The sequence below is a fragment of the Zonotrichia albicollis genome, chromosome 10, assembly GCF_047830755.1.
Source record: "Zonotrichia albicollis isolate bZonAlb1 chromosome 10, bZonAlb1.hap1, whole genome shotgun sequence".
In the NCBI taxonomy this organism is placed as follows: Eukaryota; Metazoa; Chordata; class Aves; order Passeriformes; family Passerellidae; genus Zonotrichia; species Zonotrichia albicollis.
In genome coordinates this window covers 21,141,936-21,164,970 of record NC_133828.1, presented here as the reverse complement: position 1 = coordinate 21,164,970, position 23,035 = coordinate 21,141,936, and the positions used below count along the sequence as shown (strand labels likewise).

The following is a 23,035-nucleotide window of genomic DNA, read 5'->3' as shown; positions in this document are numbered from 1 at the left end:
TTTTCTTGATAAAAAATATCCTTCTGCAAATGACTCTGGATATGATCTACAGCTCATGGGAATTATAAGATATGGAGACCCACAGAAGATATGAACACTGGCTGCCAGAGGAATGTATCATGTGCTGCAATGAAAGAAAGATTACTGATAGCTTAAGAAGGGCACAGAAAGCTTGATTGAGGGAGTGTGTGGAACTGAATGAGATGGCCAATCCTGGTACATTTCTTCCCCACTAGGAGGCTGAGGTGATCAGTCTAATTATCAAAAACCTCTTTCCCAGAAATAGAATGTAAGTGCTCTGGTTCAGAGGGAGCAGAATGTAGTAGGCTCAGGAAGTATTTGTGGAGCCAACTATTTTATCTGTAGCTATATTTCCCTTGAGCAGCAACTCTCATTTCTGTGAGAGCCCCTGGTTCAATACCCTTGGGTCTGCCAGCATTCTGAATGGAATAAAACCAATGTTATTCTTGATCCAAACCCAGATAAAGTGCACCCCAGCAGGGGACTCAAACTCACTTCTTAACAATGATTCCACAAAGGTTGCAGGTTGACAGAAATTTATCGACTCACAAGAAACATTTTATCATTTCCTTTCTATTTGGCTCTACCCTTAACAACATGGGGGACAGTCCTTAGAGTCATGTACCACAGATACAGAAACAGCAGCAAAAACCACTTCTGAGGCATTTTAATCTTGCTCAGCTCTGGCTCCTGCAGCCAGGCCTATCATGAGCACAAGCAGCCCCAGAGCTTTTTCTACCCAGGAACTGCCTCCACAACACCCAGATCTTACCTGCACACTTTCTTACCTTCACACTTTGCCTTGCTCAACCCCCGAATACAGAGGCAAGGAGAAGTACACTGCCTACCCACTTGCCAAGGGGGCTCCAGATTGCACATGGGTCCAGAATCAGGTACAGAGCAGATTTTAAAAAGAAACAAATAAAACCAAAAGCTGGTTCTTAAGGATCATTTCAGCTCTAGAACCCAGGAGAAAGTCTACTGGAATAGCCTGCATTCCATAGCACAGAGAAGAAATATTGGAGATCCTACATATGAGAGGTTTCCGCCACCATATTGCAAAGGCCCCTTGCAAGGTATTACACTCTTCATTTCATCCTGAAGTCTGTTTCAGCAGCTGGTGATCACTATTCCCAAACTCACACTTCTAGCCAAATAAATGGAACATTTGCAAGTTGGCCAAAGTCCTACAGTACAGCAATTTACAAGGGTTCTAGCCAGTGCTCTCTCAAAAGTTCCTTGCACTTTTGTTAAACTGTAGCATCACTTACACAAAATACACTCTGACAGTGATTGCTTACTGAGGAGATAGAGCACCAGAAGGAAAGCAGTGTATATTGTCATAGGCACGACACAAGGCCAAGGATTTGGAAAGGAAGTTGCTTCTCCATTTACATGGACTGGATGTACAGAAAGAGTGCAAACTATAAAGGTATTGATGAATATCAGAGAAATCAAAGTCTCAAGCCAACTTTCCAGCTGATGTGATCCAGTGCAGCCCCACAGTCTTCAACGAAGATAAGCCTTATGCTACTGAAACACAGTTGCTTTCTGGGGAAGGAATTATGATTCCACGTCGAGAGATAAAAGGGGGCTTCCAGTGAAAGCCTTCGAAAAACAAATAGTTTGCTGCTCAGCTGTATGCACTGGTGCAGCTGCACTGGCTTCAGACATGTAGCAAGGTGCTACATGATTTGGCCTAGAAACTACAGAACAAAGAAAAAAAATGTTCTCACACCTGCCTATTGCTTCAAATAGCTGGTGTTAAGCAAGTTCTGGCCAGCACTGGCTATCAGCATGGTCACAGAGCCCCAGCTCTTTGAGTGGTATGTTTTCTGTGTGCAAGGGGATCACATCAGGCACAGTGAGCACAAGCAGAGTTGTCAGTTGCAGAGTTGTGCTCAGGCTTTTTTCTCCATGCTGCACATAACAGGAGACAGCCTTTTCACCAGTGCTTTCCTTTCACTTTCCTACTAGCTTAACCCATTTCTCCAACACAAAGGTTTTCCAGCTGCTACACAGAAGTCATAATCCAGCTGAAAATCTCAGAGAGAAAATGCAACAACACTAGACCACATTATTGTTCCTGGGGGGGAAAATGGAACCAGACCTTCTTCTGCTGGAGAACGTACAGCCCTCCAAGTTAGTGCTTATTAAGGTAAAGTTGTATAAATTGAGCTGCAGTGGGCAGCACAGCCCAACTACTTCAACTAATGCATTTATGTGGAGTCCTTCTGTGGCTCTTCTCTGGGTCTCTGCTTCAACTTCTATGAGCTGCAGCATGTGAGCTGAGCCCTAGCCAGCAAATAGCTCTAGTCGTGCCACACAGATTCCTGCTTTGGAGTGGAGGGATCTGCAACAGCCAACCACATAAAGCAAGATACCTGAGGTCTGAGCCAGCTCGGGACAATATGAGCTCCAAGGGCAGACTTGCTTTCTACTCTTCCCCTCCTGCCCCGCACCGATGCAGCAAGGGGAGGGGGGCAGCTTTGCCAGGTCTGTTACTCTTCCACCCCGCTGGGCGACCCTTGCCCTCGGCCAGAGGCAGCACGGACACCAGGCTGCTCCGGGAGAACCGGGGTCCGCAAGCAGAGGAGGACAGGCGGGACGGAGAGCGGAGCGGGCTCGCAGCAAGGACAGCTCCGCACAGAGAAAGCGGGAGCTCCGGGTGCCCGGGAGCAGCGGCCGGGCCCGGGGGGTGGGGGCTGATCTCGAGCCCTGACGTAAAAACTAAGCGGGGCTGCCCGCTCCGGCTTCTTAAGGAGCGCGGCGGCGGCAGCGGGCTCGGAGAGCCCTGCCCTGGCCGGAGCCTGCCCGAGGTAAGCGCTGAGAGCCGCGGGCGGCGCGGGGCGGGCGGGAGCGGGGCGGGACCGCCCGGGGATGCTGCACCGGAGCGGGCACCCGGCCCGGGACCGGCTGCGGCAGCTGCGCGGCCGAGGGACTGCCGTAACGAGAGCTCCACGTTAGATGATAGTAACACATTAATTGATTAACTTTTAAATTATTATTGTCAGGCATTATCCATGCCGAGGAGTGAAGCAGGAGACTACACTGCAAGGCGAAGCAGGGACAGCGGGGAGGGTGGGAAAAGTCGGAACCAGGAAGTGTAAATAGCACTCACACACACACAAACTTCAATGAATGGACAGAAATAACAGGAGATTGGAGGGTGTAAGGAGGAATTGCATGGAAGCATTCACCACATGCACAGGTAAAAGATTAATGAAATCTCCAATTTCCTGGGCAACCCCTCCAGCTCTCAATTATCTAAAAAAACACAATCTTGAACCTTGTGGAAGACTAACAGCACAGTGTTGCCTGAATTTGACCAGACTATAAGGACTAGTGGCCTTTGCCACTGACCCTTACTAATGCCATGCACATCACGCTTTCAAGGGCACTGATTCTCATATTAATGCCCTACCTACTAACTCCTTGCCGAGGACTGTCCCCTTGTTTTGACAAATCCAGAAGCCATCCAGAACCCTTGTCTTAGCCAGTTTTGTAACGTATAAAGTTTAGAATAGGTGCTGAGGAGCAGAAAATACAAAGCAACCAGTTCAGTTTTTAACATGTACAAATGAGATGGGCTCTGTCAAAATCACAGGACCATCACTTAAAGGACTTTACTATTATTATTTAGTATTGTTAGCTTCTTTGAGTATTATTCCTTTGTTTGAACAATTTGTTGGGGCTCCCCACCCACTGTCCTTTGTCTGTTGCCTCACCCTCATGGTCATATTTGAGACTGCCAAATTGCTCTGAAAACCAGAAACTTGATAAAGTTAACTATGTCCCTTGAAAAAGTCTCAGTAAGCAGACATATGTGCATACTGCATGGCACACAGGTGTCTGTGCCCAGTGGAAGAGCGCTGATGCACAAACAAGAATGAAGTAGTGACTCATAGGATGTTTTTGGCTTGCTTCTGAGAAAGCAATCAAAGCCTGCCTTGTGGAGTAGGGTACAGAAGAACGATGTTTCTTGGGGATCTTGGAAGCAGCAGGAGGACAGCCCTATTACTACCACCACTGTCATACGTGACATCCACTAGGCAGTGCAGTGTGGGAAGAGCAAGCTGTCCCTCTTTTGTTCCCTAAATGCAATGTTCAGGGCCAGGGTTGTCAAACCAGCTCTTCTCACAAAACCCAAACTTGGATTGAAAAGTGACTGTAGACAGCTGGGGAATAAAGTCTGAATACCTCAAAAATGTTCCCAGAACCTGACCAGGTAGCCAGACAGGGGGCTAGGTAAGAATAACATTTCTAGGACTGAAATCTCTGAAGAGTCCTTTAGCTCTATAAAGAAATATACTTCACAAAGCAAACTACTCTTCCCTAGTCTCACACACAGGCTACTTTTCATGCACAATTCCTCTGCACATCAATGTCCTGCCTTTGGCATTTTTCTTCACAGAGCAAAGGAACATTTCTTCAGGATCACTCATAGAAGAGACTATCTATACAAAAAGCCAGTTGCTTATCCAGCTCATTAAGAGAAGTAGCTTCCCATTCCCAACAACCAAACTGAAAACATACAAGCATGAATACTCAGCAGATCAGCACATGCATTAAAGCGAATTTTGTCCTAAATGCTGATCTCAGAGGTAGCTGATTTCCACAAATGAGAAGTTCTCCATATTCCATGAGCTACACTAAAAACAATCCCTCAAACTTGTTCAATATCAGAAATGCTAGAAGCTTGTTAGAAAATATATCAGAGAAGTATGTACTAGAAATGAAATCTGATGGAGACAACTGGGCCTTTCTGTCCACAAAACAAGCATTCTCAGAATTTCTACCTATCCATTATTGATACTACTTAGCAAGTTTCAGAGTTTTAACAGTTAATTCTCAGGGATCGGCAGTACACATTTATACTTTTAAATATACACAAAGACATCGCACCACAGGAAAGAGTCAACATGGACCTGTTAGAGCAAGTCCAGAGAAGAGCCACAACAATGATGAGGAGGGTGAAGCAGCTCTCCTGAAAAGACAGCCTGAGAAAGCTGGGGCTGGAGAAGAGCAGGCTGCAGGGACACCTTGCTGCAGCCTTCCAGTACTTACAGAGGGCCTATAAGAAAGATGGGGACAGGCTTTTTAGCAGGGCCTGTTGCAAGAGGACAAAGAGTGATGGCTTCAAACTGAAGGAGGACCAATTTAGATTAGATATAAAGAAAAAAATCTTCTACAATGAGGGTGGTGAGACACTGGAACAGGCTGTTCAGTGAAATGGAAGATGCCCTATTCCTGAAAGCAGTTCAAAGTCATGTCGGATAGGATTCTGGGCAATCTGAAGTGGTTGAAGATGTTCCTGCCAATGGCAGAAGGGTTGGACTAGAGACCTTTAAAGGTCCCTTGCAACCTGAACTGTTTTATGATTCCATATGCATGGGTACATGTTGTACAATACAGCTGCTATGTGATGGCTTTGCTATACCCTCTTCTCAGAACTGTTCTGCCCTTTAGCACCTAAACCACTCCTGGTCAGTGGATGAATCTGAAACCTGCAGTAATTAAAATCATTAAAGCACATTTTCAACATAATTTTTCCACCTGCTGTCCACTGATCCTTGTGATTCTGAAAAGCAAGACTGCCTAAAAGCTTAAATTATGTAAAAAGGAATGGATTTTTACTGAAAACTATTTTGGATCTGTAAAGTAAAAATGGCAAAAAAACTTTCAGTATTAAGTACTTCCAGATAAGATAGTTCATCATTCAGATCTGAGGATGAATAAAAATTTTTACACATGCTTCTGCTGCACAGAGCATCGTCACTCCTCTAGTATTTGTGTACATACAAAAAGCATACACAAATCTTTAAGGAGCAGAGAAACAGTATTTAAGTGCCTTGCATATCATGTAAAGTTAAGAGGATTTTCTTCCTGCATCTAAGAGTGAGATGTTTTCAGCTTCTCTTGGTTTTCTTATATTTCAGTGACATAATGCATCTTGGAAGCAGAAGAAGAATCCCCTGCACCATGAGGCTCACCTGTTCTCTCCTGCTCATGGCAGTGTTCTGTGTGACACCTTTGCTCTGCCACAGCCAAGTTGATCCACTGGCTCTTGGGCGGGCAGACCCCCAGTGCTGGGAATCCTCCTCGGCTATTTTACTGGAGATGAGGAAGCCTCGCATTTCTGACTCTGTCAGTGGCTTTTGGGACTTCATGATCTTTCTGAAATCCTCAGAGAACTTGAAACATGGGGCTTTGTTCTGGGACCTGGCTCAGCTCTTCTGGGATATCTATGTGGACTGTGTGCTCTCCAGAACCCATGGGCTGGGGAGAAGGCAGCTGTCAGAAGCTGTCAGAAGCCCCAAGATGGCTACTCTACATTCTCAGTTCACAAGGAGAAACCAAGGTCACTACTCCTTTAATATGCATCTCATGGGCAATAATTAGAGTCTAGTGGAAAGAAAAGAGATTGAGGCCTATTGTGCTATGTGGTAACAACACAGAAATGGAGGCCAGTGCTATGCAAAAATCCCCTACTCCTCCCAGTGAGGTGCAGAGCTGTGTTTATGTTCAATGTGATCTCAGTAAGAATTTCACCTCCAAACAAACCGAACTCTAACAACAGCTTTTAAGTTCCAGTTTGATAGGGTAGAAAAAGCAGCAGAAAGTGTGATACCTTCTTTGTTTGAATCCTCCTGTATCTCAGCAACTGAATATACCAATATATTCTTCCACACCAGCATTTTTACCACAGTTTTGCTATGAACAGGCTAGCTCTGAATCCCCATTCTGAGAGGAATACATTGCACTGTACTGTTGGGGAGAGTGGCAGCCTTTTGCAGAAGGGTCAAGGTGTGTCTACTTGCCATCTAGCAGCCAGTCACTATTTTTCATTTCCATATCTGTAACTTCACCCAACAAACAATGGAAACAGATCTCAGATTTAGATTCATGCAGGCTTTCAGACACAACTACAGCTCCAGGAAGAACATCACTACCTGTGACGCTAAATGCTGCAATCCCTAGTCTCCAGGTTCCCAGCCCCCTCTCCATGTCTGTCAATTACCATCCTCATACCCAAAAGGGAGACACAGTATAGCTTTTCCTAAATCTCAGTCTCTTCCAAGGCTTCAGTTCTGATCCTGCTACCAACAAATATATCTTTCCCTGGAGAATATCTACTTTCAGATAGAGGTAGGTGCTATAATTTGATGGAGAGGTAGAAGTGCTGCTTCCATCACCAACAGTGTAGTGCATGAGCTCACAGTGAGAGGCAGAACTGGCTTTACACTTCAATGGATTGCCACCCTTGTCTCCACTTCCTAAAGCAGTGTCTTAGTTATTAAGATGCTTAGGGGGAATGTTCATGAAATAATGAAGAGCCTCTCTGAGCAAGTATCCATTAGAGTGTCTCTAAAAACTGGACTCGAACTCCGGGTTCTTGCACCTCAGGGACAATACACCACTGGACCATCCCACTCTTGCCCACAAACATAAAACATTTTTGAGTATTGAAAGCTAGAATCTGGGATAGGAAGGACTGAGAGGTCCTTACCCTATTACCTACAGACAGTATCCTGAACTTTGAGATAGGAGTTGAACTTGAATCAATCCCCTCAGACTGAAAAACTCATACCCACAGGGCAATTTCTAACCTATGAGTCAAACAACCGCTACCCTGCAACTTAAAAGCAAAGACTGGATCCTATCCTGCTCTGCAAAGAATCTGAGCTCTGACTGGATCTTTACTGTGCTGGCATGCAGCACAGAACCCACTTCTGGTTTCCAAGTGGTCTTGGACATCACACAGGCAAAAAGTTGCTCAATCCTTACCAGACTGACGCGCTTCTGGGTGCAAAGAGAACCCAGCTTTAGACATACACAGCAGTAGTATTGTCAAAAACTGAGATAATCCACTAAGTTAAAGCACTAGATTATTGTTTGTTTGGGATTGCAGCTTTGAATATCACTGTCTAAACTCCCACTTAGCCTTTTCCTTACATCTGACTCTACATATCTATATCACACTGTGATTTTCCGATACAAAGAGCTTTTGTTCTAGTCAAGATTAAAGAGTAACAGTCTGATGTATTTTGAAGAATCAAATTAAGGGGTTTATGATAAATTCTGACTATTCTTATCTCTTATACAAAGGGATTTTAAGTACTACTAAGTATTCACACCCTCTTTGTTTTGTGAATTGTAATCAGTTAATCTGGTTTTTCTGTACAGCTGATTAACATCAGTTTGTTGCAGGCAGCTTATAGCAGTGACAGCCCATTATTTTTTTAGAGGAGCTATCTAACTTCTCATCCAAGTCTCACAGTTTCTTAACAAAGCCAGCTGTTTTAATCTTTGTAACCTGTGGTCCAACTGCCTTATTTCACCAGTGCAAGAAGAAATCAATTGGTAATAATTGCAGCTGGAAATGGCATAGCAAATGATGAGGAATAGAATTTGCACTTATGCATAGAAGTACAAGCCTGCTTCCTCAGCCCCAGGAGCAGCACTAACAGCACTTAAATTACCTTGTGTACCTCACATCTACATGAGCAGGTATAAATAGCTTTCAGTAGGCTTGTTCCAGAATTCCAAAAATAAAGCAAAATTTTCTTGGTTTATTCTGTTACTTTTGCAACAGTTGGTAACTTTATTGCTTCCTACTCAAGTTTTTTATCTTACTCCTCTTAAATAGTTAAAATTTCAATATGTTTGGGGTTTGTTTTGTTGTTTTAATTGCAAACAGGATCAAATAGGAGCAACCTGCATTCTCTGTTTTTCCTTAAACATATCACTGAATTGGAAAAGCAAGACAGATATCTGAACTTGGCACAGAAATACTGATGTTTAGATGTTATTATGAGCATTACATTTCAGAACTAATGGATAAATCCCTACTTGTGAAGATTGAGAATCAGGAACTTTTCTAAGGAAAAAAAAACCTACTTTGTCACATCTTAGAGGCACTTTCACAGTTACCCATACTTGGTCCTCCTGGGAAACAATTCTCTTCAAGTGTGGGATTCTCCCAAGAAGTGGGAGAAGTAGCCCAGTTCCAGACTTACAGATTCAAACACTGTTTTCTGGACCAGTCGAGTCCCTCCAGGCTTTTGACTGTATTCACAGTCTGAAGATACTCTTAAACTCTAAACAACCCATGAAAAAGACTGCAAAATGAGAACAGCTGAATATGAGTAATCTGACAAACTGTCTCAATCAACCTAAAATCATACTTAACCCAACAGCATTTCAACTTCCCTAGATATTCTGCAGAGAACTCTTAATCAGCTGTAAGTAGAGACAAGTAGGGAAAGTTTTTCAGATACCTGGCCAAGCTATCCTCAGTAACTCATCCATTTTCCCTAAAAACACCATGAAAAAGCAGGTTTCATAAATGCATTTCTAATCTATGACAACACTGTAGTTACATCACAGTTACAACAACTCTAACCGAAATAAGACTTTAGAGCCACCAAGAAAACATAGCTTTTGTACTCACAGCAATCTTCCTGAAGAGCAGCTGTACAAGGAGATCCTCCTCAAGAAGCTACATCACACATCCTCCCTAGAAACATCTGAAGACTACAGATACAAACCCTCTGCTTCTTTTCTCCTTTCTTGCTTTCCTTTTTTTCTCCTTTCTCTTTTCACCCAGCAGTCCCACTGCCCCTTACCACTCAGTGGCGTCAGCTGTGCACACAGGTGCAGGTGATCAGGCTCTGACCACCTTTGTCCCTTACCACTCAGTGGATGCAGCTGTACCCAGCTCCCTCACAGGTGCAGGTGGTTCGGCTCAGATCACCCTTTGCACCTGGCCCAAGAGAGACAATTCCCTGTCCCAGCTCGGCAGTTTGTTGGGGGGGGGGGGGGGGGTAGTGGGGCAAAGGCTATTGAACAGTTGTTGTCTGGTAAATAAGCAGGTAAGCAGGTACTATGTTAATCAGTTACTTTTTCAGAAGACAAATACGTTTAAAAGAAAGAAAAGCAACCAGCTGCCTTTTAGAGATCATTGCAAAGAAAACACCCCATAGTTCCTCAAGGAAATAACAAATGTGCTACTAGGCAGTGTGAGGGATCTCACCCACTGTGCAGAGAGGCTGATAACAGGCCAGTGTGGTAGTAGGATTCTGAGCATACTTAAGCACTTTGATTCTGCTAATTACAAGTAGGAGAGTTTTATAGGAAGACTACAGGAAAAGGTCCATACTGGGGAAAGATCAAAGTGACATGACACTGAAAGGCAGCATGCAACTGGAGGGATAGGGCTATCAGGGCAAGAGGCTTGGGAGCAATGCTGATAAAATATGAACAGCAGCAGCTAAAGGCAGAGGAAATGTAAGATGTGGGAAACCAAGTATTCAGCTGCTCTTTGCTGTTTGGAAATAATTTACTTATATGCATTTTTATATCACTTTTCAGGGATGTTTTCTCATATTCAGAGGTCACCAGTTCTGAAGAAGAAAGACTCATTTGAAGATTTAATAAGTATCCATATACATAAGAGTAGATCTATATTACTCGGCAGAGTCATTGGAAAGCTAGGAAAAAAGAGGAAATTACACATTTAGTCTAAGATTTTGATTTGTGGATAATTTTTAACTACTTCTATTTATTTTTTGTATTTTAATCCCCATTGATGTCAATTCATGTGGTGGAAGAAGGCATGTAACCTCAAGCACGACATCTCTGATTAACTTGGACTTATGGGTTTTCTTAATCACCAATGAATTAAGTCTCCTTACTAAACTGCATGATTTATAAGCAGTTGCCTACTTTAATCTATGTGTATATCAGGCTTCTTGTAATACATGTGATCTGTTCAAACTATTGTCTTTTGGGTGCCAAAACAAGAAATAACTGATTCTTCAATAAAATATAGACAAGCAGAGAAGGAATTTGTCAGAAAACCTCCACTGGCTACAAGGCAGGATTAGAGAGGTGATGGTGATGTTGGTTGTATGCAGAGCTGTACACTTGTACAGAGCAATCCCTGCTCAGAGACTACAAGAGACATCATCAAGAGAAGAAAAATGGTACATATTTCTACATGAAAAATACCTTCCAAGAATGTTTTCAGTTTTGCAGTAAAAGGGTTAACAGATTTTATCAGCTCCTCTGCTTTCACACTTAAAACGTTTAATCACAAAAATTCTCATCCTTAACTTGCATTTGCTTCTTTTTTAGTTTACAAGTTCTTTGTAGAAAAAACCTCTTCTGACTCTTATTGATAACCCTAGCAAGCAATTTGATATTAAACTAATGCAAAACAACTTATGGCAGGTAACATTTGATTGCTTTTATGGTATAAATTATTTCCATTGCCAGATTGGCTGGATGAAACCATGAATTTCATCTTTCCAGGGCTATTACATTTAGTTGTTCATTCAATGTTTCTTTTCTTGAGCATGTAGCAATATTTGGTGGTTTGTTTGTTTTTTCTTTTTTTTTCCAAAATGCCCACAGAAAAATGGGCTTCCTCATTGTTCATCAACTTGCAGAAATAAGTTTGAGTCACAAAACATGTAAAGAAATCTTGAAATGGTTACTGGCATGAACAAAATAAGGCTTAATCACAGTCCCATTGAGGGAAATCCTGACTTAAGGAAGAAAATAAAAAACTGTATGAGGGCTAGCAGCTTCAATGGCACTGAATTTGTGCTTCAAGTTAAGCATGCAGCAAACCATTTCAATGTTTAAGAGAGAACACTAAAGCAGGATAAACACAGGAATACACAGTTTATTGCACTCAACAACAGACCCCCAGTTGCAGCCACAGCCTATGAGAGTGCTTTGCTGCCACGTGGGAGGGCAGCAGGAGCATTGTTACAACAGATCTGCTCTCTCCTCCACTGATGGTGCTCATCAATTATATTATTGTCTCTAAAAGCCTTATTGTTGCAAATTTGTATCAATATAAGAGAGTCTTCACTCAGTCCCTACAGTCACCAAGACCAGCACCTGACAAAGAGTGTGAAGGGCTGGATGCTCAGCCCAGGAGGATTGGTATTGGAGTAGAGCAGGTATTACCTGTTGCCATACACTCCCAAGCTCCAGTAAGTGTGAAAGCAGACAGATTATCTGAACAGGTCCTGTTTAACTGAGATGCATTTCCACAGGGCCCTTTGGGCACCTCTTAGTGATTCCACTTTAGATAGGTCCCACCTGTAACAAGAGGATCCCTTAGGAAATGGCTCATTCAGCTTTCTTTCTCTCTTCAGACAGAAATACCACTATGGACCAAGACAATGTTTAGCTTAAATGAATTCACAATACTTCTCTGCTTCAGTAAGCTTCTTAATGAATAGGCTGTAGCAAAATTCAACCTTTGAGGCAATGGGCAGGAAAGGATGTGGAGGCAAGACTGACAAAACCGATCAGTCTCTAGGATAGATCACACTATGGAGAACATTTGGAAATTGCTGATGTAAAGAGGCAATCTGTGTTATTAACTGTGCTGAAATAAAAAAGGGGATGCAACTAACTACATGTAAATCTGCAAGTGATAGAGTGCAAGCGAAAAAAGAGTGTCTATATTAAAAAAAAAACCACAAGAGCTCTCAGTTTGAGATGAAAGTAGATCTGCTGTACAGGAACATTTAAAAATGTCACTGTGCTTAAAGACAGGATATTGCCTCCTACCACTGTTCCTTATCAAATTCATGGCAGATCTTTGTGTGAACTAGGATTGTTTTCACAGATATTGTTCCTGCCTTACTGTTTTTCAGTGAGAGTGTGTTTGAAGAAGGATGGGAGGAACGTGTCTGACTGAAATTCCTTCACTGTCATCTGAACTGAATAACAGCAAAATAAAGACCTTGTGATATTGTCCCCTTCATCTTACAGAGATCTGTGAGCTAAACAACTGCTTCTTAGCATGGAAAACAATTCTTTAAGTCTTTACATAATGACACGAAAAAAACAATTCATGATAGTTCAGGAATATCTATTTGTAAGAATTTGTGCTCCAGGTCTGTTCAATGTTGCTTCACACCAAACCAGCATTTGTCAGTTGCTATTGTTTCCAACCAACCAAGTTGAATTCAGATGCACACTAGCAGGAGATTTAAAGCCTCATCAGAAGCTGACCATAATCAACAAGTAGGTTCCTTGGATTGTTGTGTGTGTCTCTGGGCACTGGCGTATTGCAAAAGCTACGAGCTTCTACCTCACAATATATTTATTTATGTTATGTTATGGGTATATCCACTTTCTAATTACCTCATCACTATTTGTTCAATGGGGTCCTCCCTCCTCCCTCAATAAGTTTCTTTTTTTTTATTTTCACCCTCTTTACACTACCTTTGCTACAGACAAACCACTTGTTAGCTTCCAGTAGCATACCATTATTTCTTGCTGTAAATTCTCGAGTGTTTGCATAACATGTAATTCAGGTCTCCTTTGACTAAAACTAGCATAAAGAATGAGGAATGTTCATTAATCTCACTACCACAGTGTAAGGTCTTTCAAGAAAATGGCTGAGGTGCTACCAACAGAAAATAAGATTTCTAGCCTCTTTAATGAGTCAGGCAGCCCCTTTATCTTGATGATTATAACTCATTCTGAAAAATACAACACAAGGAAAATCTATGTGGAAAATCTGTGTAGAGTTCTGCTAAGCAGCTTTTCTTAAGTCCTATGCTTTTCATTAGCCTTTTCAATCACATCAGCCTAAACACTGTTTGATTATATATGAAACAAAGGTTCAGAAAATTTACCTAATTTTTCTCCCAGAGCTTCCAAAAATATTTTGTTCTTACCTGAAAGAAATTTATTTTCTTTGTCATCACAGAAAAAATCCTGTAAAAACTTGGGCTATTTTCTTTCTTGGCAAGCTGGTATCATTTCAGTGACATAATTAAAATCCTTAAAGGTATGCAAATTTTCTTGAACCATAACTGGTTGAACCATAACTGGTTTTGAGCATATGCAAACAAAATATTTACTATTTTTATGCACCTCCTGCCAAAGATTCATAGTAAATAACTGACTGTACATTTTTTTTCTCTCTGAAGTGGTACTGAATAATTTCAATTTCTCAGGTCTTTAAAATCCTTCTGTACATTACAGGAAAAAGTGTTTTCCTTGTTACTGGCATCAACAAGAAATAGAACACCATTCCAAGGAGGTAACTCGACCATGGGGTATCAACAGCTAAAGAGAGAGAAATGGGCAATCGTTTGCACTGCTGAGGAAGTCACAGCACAGCAGCTGGAAATCACCAACAGAGAAGGAATATAGCTCTCCAGAATCCTCCAGGTGAAGGCTCTAAATGCAGAAACCTGTCATGCTGTGTTATTACAGGCAACATCTGAGACACTTTAAAGAGTCTCTTTTAAGAGACACAGTATCAATTACCTTTAAGTAGTTCAGTGAAGTTGTAAGATGAATGGTAGCTTCCATCACTTACAAGCTGGTGAAATTACCTGGTGGATGAGGTCAGAAAAGGACCTGCAAACATGCTCAGCTGTAGAGAAGAACTCCTGGTGCAAAGCAGTTTGTTGGGCTGAAAAGCAGAATAAATTTTAAGTCTTTCTAAGCTTTTGGATGCTGCCAGAGCACTAGAAAACTCTTAAAGAATCTCTAAGATAACTCTGTACAAGCACCAGCTTTTTCTGTCATATTCCATATTACATCCTCATTATCAAAAGTGAGGCATCCTGAATGTTGAACAAAGCTCTGCTGTGTAAGACCTTTGATTACAAAGGGATTTTGTACTGCTGGAAGTCTCCTAGGACTAGAGTTATAGTTACAGAGTCACAGAAGTGGCAAGAGCAAAAACCTCTCATGCTCTCACCAGTTTAAGTTTGCTCCTTAATTGACTGCCAAGACTCATTATCTCTTAGGAGCTTTGATTCATCCAGTTCCAAATCAGTCTGAAATTAGGGGCTATATTTGGAATATGCTCTACCTTACTGCATAGAATAATACTACAAAGGCTAAAGCAAGATTCTGAGTTTCCTCTGAGGGTTACATGCCTATGAACAATATTATGGAATAAATGGGATGAAGGTAAGAAAACAGTGACAAGATGACTGGAGAACTTATACCTGGTTGCGTCTGGAGAGACAATGTGTCCTTCAGTTTCATCATTAGCAGTTCCAATTCCTTTCTCACTTCCTTCTCATCAGGTGGTATCTGCATTGCAGTGGGAATAAGAACTGTATTCCCCATTCCACCAAGAGAGTTTTCTGTCAGTTTAGGCAGATAGGTTTGTTTCTCTTTTGCTTGTTTATGCTGTCCCATAAACGGTTTGTCATTCTGCAGGGACACTGACTCCAGTGGGTCATTTGAGAATGTGAAGTCTACTGCAGTGGGAACCTCAGGTGTCTGTAAAAGCTGCATTCTATTCACAGAGTTTGGGGGATTCAATGATTTCCATTCTGCACATGTTCTGAAAATAGGCCTTATTTGGGCAGGATTTAATTCACTCTGCATTCTCCTTTCCAACAGAACATGTGGATTTCTTGGCATTCTATTATGACACTGTGCAAAAGGATGCTCTGATGACTGCAACATGGTCTACAATAGACAAAACACAGAAAATAAATTGTAAAAATAATTGGTATTTCTGTTTGCCAGTAGTACTAAAACAGTACTGCAGAAAATGCTACAAAAAATGTGTAGGAGGAAAATATGTAAACATTTTCTGTGAAACAAGAGCCTTTTAAGAATCTCAGAAATAATTGTAATGATAAGAATCACTATAATTGAAAACAAATAAAATATTTTCTATAAGATGTCTGTATTACATCCCAGTAAAAGACAGCAATTAGGAATGACATTATATTTATTCAATGCCAGCACTTTGACTCTTCTCTGAAGAACAGACTGCAATGAAGTATCTAACACTTCTGTTGGAAACTCTTACTGGAATATTCATTATTTTCATTGCACTAGTATTTAAATGTGCTAATATGAATATCTGTGCTAGATGTCAGATATGCACAGAATGACAAGAAAATACATACTGCCAATACCTTATCTGCTTTCTCTGAAGAGAAGAGCCTAAGATGACTGAAAATACAATTGGAAGGTGTATAAAATAGTATTAAGAGTGCTGGTCTACAGGAAAAGCAGTTGTTAGTGTTCAATAATGGCTCATAGCTGTGACAATTCTAGATATATATATATATATCACTATACCTTCACTTCTTCCTTCATGTGCTGCAGCGTCATTTGCAGGTTTTTATGGCTTACTCTCAGGCTTTGCAGTTTTGCCTCTATTTTGCAGCTTTTTTCTTCCTGGCAGTTATGAAGAAATTGTATTTTGTCCTTCCATTTGTTGAACTGCTTTTTCATGTACCTACCAGAGATACAGGAGGGTGGGATTTTTGCTAGACCAGACATACACAAATATATGCATTCATGGAAATGAGCAAACACTTTAGCACAATCTTTATCCCCTTTACTAGTTCAGGAAAATTTTGTCAGCTTTGGGATTAGAGGCCAATATTTCAGAAGCTGGACTGTATCCATGGAATTAGCAAGAACATGAGTATTCCAGATGAGGAAATATGGGAGCTGAGTAGAACTGCGGCCACATCTGAACCTTGCATCTTGGGGTTTTACCTTTCCCACAAAGGTGGCTGCAACACAAGAAACAATAGCAGTTCCTCTGCATAGAAGCAAACTACTTATAGCAACTCCCTGACCTGCAAAAGATTCCCATTACATACATGGGCAACAATGAAGTAAAAGCAGGTTCTGCCCTTTTGATAGAATTTCTTCTTGCTGGTGGTATTCTCTGCAGTTTCTTCAATGATACCAATAGCTTTCAAGCACAGGCCATTTTGAAAAAACACTCTGATTTTTGCAATCAGAAGTGCCATCCTCCTATGTACAACAGAGATTTAGAAACTACCTACTCAGAGCACAGTGTGACAGAAATACCACCCATAATTCTCTTCTAGTTGTGATTTCTCTAAGAAGTCAGCGTAGAAATAGTTTTGCTTTCCTCACAGCTGAGGTACAGACAGTAAAGTTTGTTAACACTACAGTAATAAACCAACTGCTTCATATGACAGATCTGAAATAGTTATCTGCCATGTTTAGTTACATTCAGAAGTTCACCTGTTTCTGTGATAATGATTTGGCTTAGAGACAGCAGCCTCATCATTTGAACTATGCAATATTTGTCTGAATGGGACAGCAAGTCAGACCATTTAAAATTAAAATTAATACTAATGGTCCCTTATAGCAATAAAGTGGTCCCTTATAACAATATTTAAGGGCTCCTCACTGTAAAATGCTGTCCTCCTTTGACTAACTCAGAGTCCAGTTCTGAGAACAGACGGGTGAATGCTGGAAGTCAGTCCACAGACAAGTGGACTGACTATGACTATGAGTAATGTGATTCATTTACCCAGTTCTATGATAAGCTCTGGGTCAGAGCAGCATTATAGGAGCAGGCATCCCAAATATCCTCTCAACGATTGTTAATCTAAAGGAAAGCTGAAGATCTTTGCCATATCTCTTTATTTTCCCAAGTGAGAACAGACCCACAATGAAAATGAAATTGTTTAGCTCTAATCTTGGAGTGCCCTTTTGTGAACTTGGAGTTGCAATTGTACTTGGAATGAAACAGAACAGGAACAGAGGGAACTGAACATACTGAAGAAAATAAAGAGAACAGATTCAGGATCGAATTCTACACTTTACTGTAATTCCATCATTTTCAGTGGTCATAGGCATGGTTATATAGAGCACAGTTATATACAACTACAAAGATGAACAGGGGGAAGGCAAAAATGCAAGTCAAAGGTAGGCATCATAGCTCACACACCAACTTCCTCCCTGCCATGTCACCCAAGCAAACGAGTCTCCCAAGAGATTATTAATTTAGGAATTAATATTTTACAATGTCAAAGATTTGACTATGAGAAGGAACTTCCACACCTATAGTATTGTATTCATCCTATTAATCTCTATTTGTTGTACAGCATATTTTTTAGAAATAAATTCTAATTTGATTTAAAAGCTTCATGCAAATTATGAAATTTGTTTTGATTAAGCCTTATTCAGAGAAAAATTTGAAAAAGTATGTTATTCTGACATTTTTATCTGGATGAACATCTTTTTGTCTAAAAATTCCTTTTAGAAATATTAACTAGCAATTGCAGAAACGCTGATGAAAGCAAACCAAAAACTGTTTTGTTTTGCCATTGTTTTTCCACTGATCTTCATCTAAAATTTTTGTTGCTGAGTTTTCATTATTCATCCTCATTTGATAGGATTTTTTAAGTCTAAAAATCTCCAAAGTATGGAAAATTTATCTGTCTTCTAGCCCTCCAGCTGGAGCAGCAATGCCCACCAGTCTTCAGTGAATTTACTACAGCATTTACCTACCTGCTGTCACTGTGAATGCTTTTAATGGATTCATGCATTTTTAACACATCTGCTTCAAAAGAGGCTATTGCCTAAAAAAAAAAGGAAGTATCTGTTCATAACTTTATCAGCAATAGCATTTCATTTTTATATGCAAGTTTTATTATAGTAGTCCATGGCAAATTTTGGATCTGACAGATCTACAGATTTACTAGTTAACCTTTTAAACTTAATGTATTATAATCAACTGATGCATTAAAGTATTTCAAATGGCTGGAAAATTTATTCTATAGAACAAATTCTTTGTTCTACAACAAATTTAAGTGTATGAGAATTTGTTTGAAAATAGAACAAAATCCATATTCCTGATTTCTGCAAAATCAAATATTCTGATTTGGGAACAATCTCTCTCAAGTCCCACAGCTGATTTGAGACAAGAAGATGTTGAAAGAGACTGTATATAGAAAAGAAAAGAGAAACTCCTGGTCTTTAAATGGAAGTAGCATTCTCTGGACCATGCAGAGAACAGTAGCCCAGAAGTCAGGGAGACAAACATTTTCCAGCTAGGTTACTTTTGAGCCATGATATAAGTTTGGCAGGGATCAGGGCTGCCAGGAAATTATGAGACTAAGAGCTGGATCAACCAGGACCTCCATACTCATAGATTCTATTAAAAGCGATCATTGGACTTACTGTCCACATCTTTTTAATCAAAGTGGAAATCATCTGCACTGTAAGATCTTAGAAATCAGTATAAGACTGCTCAAAAGGAATCTTCAGCCCAGAGAGAAAATAAACAAGAGAGCAAAGCACCTGACAGAATCCCAGCACAGGGATGCAAGTCCTATCCTGCTGTTTTCTAAAATGACAAATGCCAACCGTCAAAATTCTATGTTTAAGCAACATCTGCCCACAACATCTCGTGCAGATATCTGCTGGCTGGCACTGTAGCTTGAGCTGGGCAGCAGAGTTCTAAAAGACAGGTCTTCCAAAGGGCAGCACAGGATTAGCAGCCAAAGGAGTGACCTGATACACACAGGCTAGTATTGTGTTACTGCACCCCTTGGCTCCTGGGAAGAACAAGATGAGTGGATGACACAAACTGGTTTGAACACAACCCAGTGTTCCCTGTATTCTGAGTAAGTGCAGAGCCAATAAACTCTCAAAAAATATAGAAACAAAAAATTGCTACGTACTTTTTTTTAGCTAAACTGCCCTACCCACTCTTTTAATATTGTTTCTTTGGAGAAAAGCTAGGAATGGATTAATAGAGACCTTTTGTGCATTAGCTATTTTAGTTGGAGTGGACACTGCTCTGAGTTTATCCTAAGAGGGCCCATTCTGTCCTCTTGCTATTTCCATGGTAACAAAAATGGCCTGAGTCTGATAAGAATTCAGGTATTCTTCTTTGACATTTGCTTGCAGTAGGAAGACATGATGGCCTTTTTTACTGTCAGAATAGCGAGAGGACTCCAGACTCATCTAGACTTTAGCATGCTACTCTACGACATCTCAAAAAACCCCAAGGCAAATATTCTTACAGGTGCTTCTGAAGGTCATGAAAGTCAAGGAGTTAGTCACTAATCTTGGGAAGACAACAAATTCAAACCTCACTAAGTTTTCCAGTTCCATATTTTTCACTGTAAGTGAGGAATTTACAGAAAGGTGAAGTTGCCCATTACATTTTCACTGAAATTGGAAGACAATTAGATAATTAACTTGCTAGATCTCCTTCACAGGTTTAGCACTATTACTGCTTTGTGTTTTGCTCACCTGAGCTATTGTCTTGCCTTGCTCTGGTGTCATCTTATTATTCTCACTCTTCTGCATTACAGTCCTGTTTTCAGGTATGAACCTAGGTGACTCTGGGACACAGTTGCCCACTGGGAAAGACACATTTTCAGGACCAAGTAGTGGTGAAGCACTGAATTCCACAGGAGGACTGTATACCAACAGAGAAGTAATGAGTAGGGAAAGGATCAGGACTCATTGTTTTTCTACCCAGGAAGACCCAAATGCAGAAAACTAATGCAGTGTAAATAGACAGACAGATGTGTTATTGACTAAGCAAGAAGTAAAATTTAGCTATGCCTGCTGGCATATTTTGGTTAAAAGAATGAAATTCCTGAAAACGAATTCCACTCTCCCAACAGAATCTCAGCAACAGGTTGTTCTTTCCACCCATTTATTCTCAGTGCAATTTGCTGCTTCGTTTTTTTGCTCCATTTAGCCAACGTAACCTTCAATGCTCATTATTAACCACTGTGATAAGTGGAAATATAGTAATGACTTTAAATATTAACCAGAGCACAAAAAACAACTGGTCTGAAAGAAGAGGAATGGTGAGATCATCTACTTGCTATTGTGAGTGATTCCACAGGTCTGCAATTTAGTGGGACTTTAGTAGAATGCCTGCCAGTGAATGCACTGTGGGTCACATGTGGAAAGTATTCACAGTTAATTTCCAATGGATTTGTCACAGAGGAGGTGTGACAAGAACCCATGCAGTTGTAAAGGTAGTAAATATTTGCAATGCTTGGCCCTAGACTGAGTATAAGAAATGGAACAGAGTGAAAAATACAACATAAGGAAGGAGGGAAGCACAATACAAGCCTGTTATATTTTATAAGACAACTAATCATTAGGTTGTCAGCATGGTAACCATGCTTAAGCTACAGAAAAATGTGCAGCAACTTCTCAGTTATTCTTTCCCTTTTTAATAGAAAAATCATGACATGGTATCTGTCATAACAAGGTCCCTTACTCAAAGGACATAATCAAGCAATATCCCACAGCCTGACATGCAGAGATTATAAATTCATCTGACACCAAAACTCACAAAGTCTTTTTGTGAGCAGGGAAGTGCCTCTCCTGCACTGACTCCAGAACCGTCCTTCTCTGAGCCTCTTTTCTTCTGCAGCGCTCTTGGAACAGGTTGTTCCTGATGGTGCGGACAAAGTGCTTTGCGTTCGCCTTTGCTGACATCTATTGGAATGAGGGATAATAAAGAAGAAAGTGACTTTTCAAACAGGTGCTGCCCAGAAACAGACATATTCCAAAGCAAAGGTCCATCTGTTCATCATCTGACGAAGCTCATGGCTGCTATCTGAGCCCTAGAAGGGGAGCTGAGGTGGGTAATGCTTGCAGGGCCACAGGCAAGAGCAGCTCCAATTCTTTTAGGCAAAATACTGACTGGATCAAAGTCAGACAGCCTGGAAATGCCTAAACACAATGATTAGGCTCACAGTCACAACAATAATTCTGCTGACTAGTATCTAAGGAAGAAATACTTTTATACTTGTATAAAGCATTTGTAGATATAGTCTTCCACGGCTCACATCCTCCTCTCACAGAATACAGTAAAATATACATCCATTTATCACAGGAGTGTCAGGCTCATGCACAACAACTAAGGTTAGTAGCTGTATTATTGGAGGACACCAACCAATTCTGCCCCAGGTGACTGCTGCAGAACATGGGGTGAGCCCTGACAGACAGAACAGGAAAACAAAGAAAACACACTACACGCCTCCTAGTGTTTCTCAACGATGTAGCAACGTTACCACAAGGTGTCAGCACGATAAGGAAAAACTGCTGATATTGCAAACCTCCACTCAGCAACTCAATTCCTGATAAAGACAGTGTGAAAAGGACAGCATCTGCTAAGAGTGGAAGGGATGGGGATAGCAACTTACTGCTGATTATTTTATGTCCCACACAATAGATATAAAAATGATATCTGTCATAGTGAGTAGCTTATCTTTTAAATTTTGGTATAGATTTTGGCCTGTATTGTAATATTTGGCCTATAAAGTAATATTTACAGAGTTTTTGTTAGAGTAGGGCTTCATAAAGGAAATCTAAATTCAGTGATTCAATTGCAATTCTGCAGCAACAAAGTGGCTGCAATCCAGGCTGCAACATCTCTTGCCTTGGTTTATCTCCTGTCCTTCCTTCTGGTGCCTCTACAAACACACATTCCCGTTCACTCTCAAGTCACACTAATTTTAAGGTCTCTACTTAGAAATCTCTTAATGAGGAGTTAACTTTTGATTTTCCTACTTTCTCACAGATGGAGTATGAGGAAGAATATTTGAAGGACTGAACTGTTATTTTTAATGCAGATATTGAGCATCCAGTTGTAATTTCTCACAATGTAAGCAAAAGGATTTTGTTTTCAGAAAGAGAACAGTGAAGTAGCAAGAGTTTAATGCTACCTCAGACAAAGGGTGACTACAAGAGCAGTCTAATAGTATCTAGTTTTAATGCAAACACTGGCTACCCAGGTATCTTTCACATTAACTGCAGAGGATTGGGAAGGTGAACAGGAAGTATAGGTTTCTAGGGAAACTTCCCTAAGTTTCAGCTCATTTACTGGAACAGAAAGATACAGTTATATAGATCCACAAAAAGCCCATCTGGTGCTGTGTGCAAGATCTGGAATCTCCTGCTCAAAGGAGAAGCCGGTCTTCCAAACACAAATTCCCAGTGTTGTACTTTGTCACTAGTGTGATGATAGCACAAGTTGCCCCTGTAACAGAATCCAGGTATGTGATCTTAGTTGGGCACGTGTTACCTCTTCGTGCTGTATCCCTGACAGAGACAAATGAGTCAGAAAGGTTTACAGTAAAGTGGAAAAACTGAAGACATTCAGAAAAGAGAGAAAAAGAAAGACATTTCATGCAGGAGTTTTTATAACTTTAGAATTAGTGAATTTCTGGACGAGTCTGCATTG

The 23,035-nt window shown here is 40.8% G+C and overlaps 2 protein-coding genes across 5 annotated transcripts in view; one reads left to right on the top strand and one right to left on the bottom strand.

Moving 5' to 3' along the window:
• Positions 1 to 23,035, bottom strand: part of DYTN (dystrotelin) — a 78,838-nt gene that overhangs the window by 42,626 nt on the left and 13,177 nt on the right. For 2 of the 4 annotated variants that reach the window (XM_026791685.2, XM_014265074.3), the window contains exons 9-14: positions 21,140 to 21,285; positions 20,074 to 20,242; positions 18,322 to 18,392; positions 16,120 to 16,279; positions 15,024 to 15,495; positions 14,332 to 14,479 (exon numbers count right to left, since the gene is read on the bottom strand). In XM_026791685.2, coding sequence (XP_026647486.2) covers positions 14,376 to 14,479; positions 15,024 to 15,495; positions 16,120 to 16,279; positions 18,322 to 18,392; positions 20,074 to 20,242; positions 21,140 to 21,285 — 1,122 coding nt within the window. In that variant the 3' untranslated portion in view covers positions 14,332 to 14,375. Of the gene's footprint in view, positions 1 to 9,903; positions 12,139 to 14,331; positions 14,480 to 15,023; positions 15,496 to 16,119; positions 16,280 to 18,321; positions 18,393 to 20,073; positions 20,243 to 21,139; positions 21,286 to 23,035 lie in introns of those variants that run through there. The other 2 variants (XM_026791686.2, XM_074548300.1) reach the window with 2 other exon arrangements.
• On the top strand, positions 2,549 to 11,040 carry FAM237A (family with sequence similarity 237 member A). Its single transcript, XM_014264971.3, has 3 exons — positions 2,549 to 2,840; positions 5,961 to 6,382; positions 10,396 to 11,040. The coding sequence occupies exons 2-3, from the start codon at positions 5,968 to 5,970 to the stop codon at positions 10,542 to 10,544; spliced, it is 564 nt and encodes a 187-aa protein (XP_014120446.1). The 5' UTR covers positions 2,549 to 2,840; positions 5,961 to 5,967; the 3' UTR covers positions 10,545 to 11,040.